This window comes from Saccostrea echinata, unplaced genomic scaffold (genome assembly GCF_033153115.1).
Source record: "Saccostrea echinata isolate AGI-Se365-2 ecotype Australia unplaced genomic scaffold, CSIRO_AGI_Sech_v1 ptg000025l, whole genome shotgun sequence".
Taxonomy (NCBI): Eukaryota; Metazoa; Mollusca; class Bivalvia; order Ostreida; family Ostreidae; genus Saccostrea; species Saccostrea echinata.
The window spans coordinates 5,066,575-5,073,620 of NW_026889774.1; the positions used below are offsets into that span (position 1 = coordinate 5,066,575).

At 35.1% G+C, this 7,046-nt stretch overlaps 1 protein-coding gene across 1 annotated transcript; it reads left to right on the forward strand.

The window, feature by feature from the left end:
* Positions 1 to 460: 460 nt before the first annotated feature.
* Positions 461 to 1,155, forward strand: LOC133192826 (complement C1q tumor necrosis factor-related protein 3-like). The gene is made up of 2 exons (XM_061328832.1): positions 461 to 644; positions 740 to 1,155. The coding sequence occupies exons 1-2, from the start codon at positions 461 to 463 to the stop codon at positions 1,153 to 1,155; spliced, it is 600 nt and encodes a 199-aa protein (XP_061184816.1).
* Positions 1,156 to 7,046: the final 5,891 nt, after the last annotated feature.

Sequence of the window (7,046 nt, forward strand, 5' to 3'; positions counted from 1 at the left end):
TAAAAATAGAAATTTCTGTCAAATACTATCAAAACGCTACTCCTCCAACAGCTTTGGTCTAACTTCAATATTACTTGGCACACAAGTAGACTACACTAAGTTACATAATTCTCTTTATTGGTTTTGGATTTCGATGAACGGTGTTGCCACGGTTACTAAAAATAAAAATTTTTGTGAAATGCTTTGAATTCAAAACGCTCCTACAGTTTTGGTCTGATTTCTATATAACTTGGCATTGTATTATGATGAAGATTGTCACCTTCGTTCATAAATGTATGTGGCATATGGCGCTCTAGGTATCGGGTTTCAATGTTTCAACACGAAAATTCATAATTAATGTGTAACCAATGTAAGTCATGCATGTATATAGTTATATAGGGGAGAAAGCTTTTTAAAAATTCGTTTTATCCACCAAACGATGTTTCATTTAACTCTTAGCATTTGCCTTGCTTTGGCAACGATGACTTGGTGTCATTGTCCTTGCAAGAAAGACATCGAGTATTACAACATCTGTATGAAGTCTTCCCAAAACAGTAATAACGCGTGTGGACTCCACCTTACCGAATACGATACATGTATAAAGAAAAAGTTTACAGAACTGGAGTCTAAGGTTGAAATGTTCGGGCATTCACAAAACAGAACAAGTAAGTCTTACAGGTTTCCTTGGCTTTTATTTGTTTTCTCCTACATGTGAATCACTTTTTTTTTAATAACTCTGTTCTGTCTTTTGTCATTTTAGCTCATCACATCTCATTTATGGCAAGTCTTTCACGCAATTTGAACCTTGTTAGAGGGACTCTACTCATCTTTGACAGTGTAATCACCAATAAGGGAGGAGCTTACAGCAGCAGCACTGGTATATTTACCGCCCCTGTAACCGGGTCTTACTTCTTTGTGGTCACTTTAGGACTTCCAACCCCTTCCTCCTCTGAAGGCGGGGACTACATCAGAATACTTTTCTTGAAGAACGGCAAACGTTCTGGGTACTTGTTCATCGGAACTGAAGGTTTATGGACCAGAAGATCAGAAAATTCCTTAATGGAACTTTCAAAAGGGGACAAAGTGAAACTGTCCATCATCACTACCGGTACTGGGTTTTCCTACATTGCGGGAGGAAACTATCACTCGCACTTCTCAGGATTTCTAATCAATTGAAGCAGTTATAGTTCGAATCATTTGAATAAAGTTGAAATCTTTTACAAGGCAGATCATTTTAATTACTGGTCAGTAACCATGCTCTCTGTGTTGTGCAAGAAAACTGAATATTTCAAAATAATTCGAATGTATATAGAGAATAATACTTACCCTTTTCCATATCACATTTAGTTTAGTTTACTAGGGGTGTGATATTGATCCGTATCAGCCCCGCAGATCCATATCAGCCCTGTAGGGCTGATACGGCTATTGTGACATTAGGCATACTGCATATGCAAAAATCCTGTATTTATCACTAAGTATGTAATAAATGGCTTGCATGTACATGTATATAGCATCGTTATAGATAAATCGCAGTTTAAGAGAAAAATTACTAGTTATACAGGGATGACATTTGAATTTTTCTTTTACATTCCTTTATTAGACCTGAGAAATCATTCCTCTGTTTGTCGAGATGAAATGTTCGCCGGGAAAAAAACAAACACTATACTACACAATGATTTTAACATTAATCCATCATGAGATTACTTAAAAAAATTATGGATTTATACTAGTATATCAAACTTTGTCAACAAGTTCTCAAAAATCAAGGATATCCGCTCCTCAGCAAGAAATCTTAACTCTTAAAATTAATACTTAACTTAAAAAAAAATCTCAAAATGAAGTTTGAAATTTAATTTTTTTTTTTTTTTTTTTTGGTGCAACAATTTTCATTTCATGCATCTCAATATGACTCAATGTTCTTTAAAATCTTATAATTAAGCCTGTGACATACTCTTACGATTTAGAGCTACGATTCATTACGAATTCAAAAATCGCAACAATTCGGGGTTCATCGTGGAGGTAGTCGCAGGATATCTTCCTTATTCTTTTTTAATCGCAGCAAATCGCAAAACTCGGCGATTGTTTTGATCATGTTCACAACAATCGTGAACACAGCATGATTTTTAAATATTCATAGACAATCGCACTTCACTCTTACATCATAATTTGTAGCAGACGGTTCTGCGGAACTTCATGGTACTCGGAATCCTGCAAGAGTCCTACGAGTTACTGCGAGTGTCCGTCGAGTTACTGCGAGTGTCCGTCGAGTTACTGCGATTGTCTTACGAGTACTACTAGTGTTCTAATCTTTCCCGCGAATATGATACGGAAAAGGGCGATTGATGGCAAGTGCAATACGAGTACTGTGTACTGTGCGATTGAACTATGAGTCAATACGAAGAGGGCAGGTGTTTTCTAATGTTAACTCTGTCAAAGTTAAAATGCCATCTAAAAGAGAAGGAAAGAAGACACGAAAAGGGAAAGAAACTGAAAACTGAATTGTCACAGAACCTTTCACGACCATGTTCAATAAATTCATGAAGAGATTAAACATTATCAAAAGCTCTGCACTGTAGCTATTGTCCTGATAAACTAACCTTGATATGATATTTATTTTGTCGAACAGACAATGTCGTTATACCGTTTGAGCAGCCAAAATACCACACGCTTTGGAAAAATCGCAAGACTCATCTGGCGAATGACAGCGATTTTTAACTTTTAATAATTTGTGAGTAATTCTAGCATAAATCGTGACAGTGTGACGGGTCCGTTTCTTGTAAAAAGTCAAAAGTACATACATGTACGTACATACATTTTTAGAGAAATCGAATTTCCTTAAATCTAGCCTTAGATACCTCTAGTTTTTTATCTTAAAAAATATTTGTTGATCAATTTTCAATTAAAAAATGCATAGTTGGTGCTGTTATTCACGATTCCTGAAAATATATTTGAGATTTGATAACTTTCCCTTTATAATATGATTAACTAATATGATGAACTTCGAAGAAATAACATGGGTAAATACACATTACTTTGAGAATTTAGATACATTTTTGTGAGCATTTTCAATTACTCAACTCATGTTTTTTTTTTTTTTCAGAACCTGAGGATCAGACTACCTTAAAATAAAAAAATTATAGGTTTCTTTGACCATTGGAGGAGAGATATACTTTCTCTGTACTCTTTTCAAACTGAAAAAGAATCGAAATCAAATCTACTTTAGTTACCATTATAGCAAAACCATAATACATAACAGCAGAAAATGTTTATGCTGTTTTAACATGAGACTTATACATTATAATACTACATGTTATATATCTCTGAAAACTGCAGTTCTAACCTCTCTGGAATATATTAAGCACTCGACTCTTAATTAGTGGTTTATTTTGTATGACTTACAGTAATGATAAGCATTCATGATCGTGTACTGATTTTCCAGTTTATAAAAGTAATGCATTAATATTTGTCAACTCTGTTTGTGTGCCAAGTTATATTGAAGTCAGACCAAAACTGTAGGAGGAGTAGCGTTTTAAAGGAATTTCACAGAAATTTCTATTTTTAGCAACCATGGCAACACCGTTCAAAAACAAAAACCGATGCACTAAATTATGTATCTTAGTGTAGTCTACTTGTGTGCCAAGTTATAATATTGAAATTAGATCAAAACTATAGGAGGAGTAGCATTTTGAAAAATTGTTTACAGACAGACGGACAGCTAGAAAGACAGACAGACGGACGGACGACGGACACCTTACTATCGCATTTAAGCTCTTCTGGTCTCTGACCAATAGAGCTAAAAAAATCAAAATTAGCACTTGTAACCTCTCCGGTGCTTTTCACGACAGTTTGTCCTTTAAGCTCAGTTCCGCCAAATATGAAACTCGAGGATACTTCTTTGTCCGAACCAAATTTCGGTAAATCAACTGTCAATTTACCGAGATATTAATATTAGATCTCTATTAGAGAGGTTAAGCATTTGACCGTGTGCGTCTACGTGTACTTGTAAGCCTAGAAGTGGTTTTACAAGTACACGTAACTAACATCGTGTTGTGTTGAACAATCTGTACGTGTAGCAGTACGTGTAAAACGTCATTTCAACAAGTCACTTTACAATTCATTTGTATTAAATAATTATATGATTTTGATTAAAAAAGATACATAGATGTACGTAATAAACTCTCAATATCATAACAAACACCGCCTGAAAAACATACATTTTACAATTTGGGTTTAAGAAGCTACACGTTCTTCCCTACGTGTATATATATGAATCTACACGTTGTGAACAATTTGTAGAATTACGCGCTATGCAAAACTGATGACGTAAATCGCAGTAAATTAGGGGATTTCCCTAGCTACACGTACATGTAGACGTACACGGTCATCTGCTTAACCACTCTATTTACATTCAGGTTCGTCAACAAATTCTGGGTCCTCTTTCGTACAATCCTATTTGTGTGTTTGATCCATTGTAATATGGTAAGAAGAGCCATGCATCTACATGATGAAAAGCTTACTCAGAATTAGAAAAGAATCTCCCTCACACCACACCACCCCCGAAAAAGCAATTTAAAGTAAGTTTTTGAGCTTTCAAAACTTTCGGAATCCGACGTTTGTTTGAGTTGGTGTAGAGATGAACAGGCCTCTGTATGATCGTGTAGACTAGATATACTAAGGATATCTGCCTATTATTTAAAAAAAAAAAAATAAATGATAAATAACCACCGTGTTACCCAGCCGAGGAGACTGGAGCAATCATTTTTTGGTGGCCGACCATACGGACTACAATGTCAACTTAATACATAGAGAAAATAAAGATGAGGGTTGAGATAAAATTACGAATAGTAACAAAAGGGGAGGGGTGTTTTTCTTAAATAATTGTTGAACATAAATGATAGATTTAACACAAAATTAAATTGAAGGGGTGGGTGTAAAGGGGGGATAGTATAATTTAGATTTGCTACATTATATATTGTTTTTATTTAGCTCGCCGTACCATCAAAACTTCAATTGGTATACTATAGTACTGGTTACTCGGTTCAAACGATACAAGTAGATTTCAAATATTTCAATTAGCAATAATTATGTACATAGTTCAATTGGCATACAAAAATTCTACAAACTCGACAATAAACATAATAATTAAGGTTAAAGTTTTTCAAAAGTAGGTCAAAGTCAAAGTCAAAATTGTTGGCACCCAGGGAAGGTCTTGTCACAAGAAATAAACTTGTGAAATATACAAGCCCTAGCACCAACTGTTCAAAAGATATGACCAAAGTCAAATGATTGATTGTATGTTGTTTTACGTCCCATTCGAGAATTTTTCACTCATATAGAGACGTCACCATATACCGGTGAAGGGCTTCAAATTTGGACCTTTACTCGGCACTCAGGGCCATTGAGCAGTGAGGGATATTTATCGTGCCAACGCCTGCCGTGACATGGGGCCTCGGTTTTTAAGGTCTCATCCGAAGGACCCGCAACTTTCACTTCAAAGTGCCGAGCGCATGGCGAAGGAACAGTTGCTACCCATTTTTATCGATTAAGGTCAGTTGCGGTCGAGATTCGAACTCACGACCTCCCGATCACGGAGCGAGAGCTCTACCGACTGATCTACCGTGAACGGTGACCAATGTTAAAGTTTTTCAAAAGTAGGTCAAACTCCAAGGTCAACCTCAAAGAGTCATAATTGTTGGTACCCAAGAGAAGGTCTTGTGACAAGCAATACACCTGTGAAATACGAAAACCCTAGCACCAACGGTTTAAAAGTTATGGCCAAGGTTAAAAATCCCTAGCAACAAAAGTTTAAAAGCTATGGCCAAGGTTAAAGGTTTTCAAAAGTAGGTCATACGCCAAGGGCAAGGTCAAGAGGTCAAAAATATATTTATATCCAAGGAATGGCCTTATCACAAGAAATACACAATCATGTAAACTATGAAAGTCCGAGCACCAATCATTCAAACGTTATGTCCAAGATTAAAGTTCTGCAAAAATAATTTGGTAAAATTTTGCAAAAGTGGGTCAGTTTTCAAGGTCAAGCTGTCAAATTTGTTGATACCCAAAGAAAGGTCTTCTCACAAGGAATACGCATGTGAAACATGAAAACCATAGTTCTAACCAATCTAAAGGTATGGCAAGGTTAAAGATTTTGCAGACATACACACACACAGACAGAGAGATGGACAAAGCAATAACTATACCCCCCCTCCCCCGAATCTTGGATTGTATAAAAAAAAAAAACTGTGGGTAACACACTGTAAATCTGGAACCCTGTCACAGATATCTTCAATGAAGAAAGCAATATAAAGACCGCACATGTGAACATTACAGTCTTGTAATTCGTAGAAGGACCAACATTTTTCTATGTAAAAGTATTGATACATAAACGTTCTCATAACCCCATACACCGTTTGTTCATCCAAGTATAAATGTATGAACATAGTTTAATTGATTATTCAAGTATTTTTTTCTGCCTGATATTCGTTTATTATATATATATATATATAAAAACACACTCTAATACACTAAACAACTATTCAACTAATTCAGATTGCCTCTGTCAGTCATGTATTATATAAAATACACCCTAATACACAGTTTCTTTACTACTTCATATTACAAAGGACCCTCTGTTTTGTATAAAACACCACAAAATTTATGGTAACCCTTATCTTTTGTAATAAACGCGTGTCATTAAAAGACAAAAACAGATTTATTATTGACTTTCTGTTTTCAAACATTTAAAATGGCAATTAAACGTTCGGGAAAAATGACTGCAATTTGCTACAAACTACGTTTTCCAATGGCAGTTGAATTTGTGAAATGGTTGCTTTTTATTGGTAAATTTTAAATTATGACATTGTTGCTCAGACTGTATTTGTAAAACTTCTTTGAACTCTTGAAAAGACCTACTTAATAACTAGTTTGTCAATTTTTGTTGAGATGTAGCATATGGCGCACTTGGTATCAGGTTTCGATATTTGCACATGAAAATTTATAATTTACATGTTCAACCCACGTAAAATAGTACATATTATATAAATAAGAGTCTTATCTTTCATTTTATC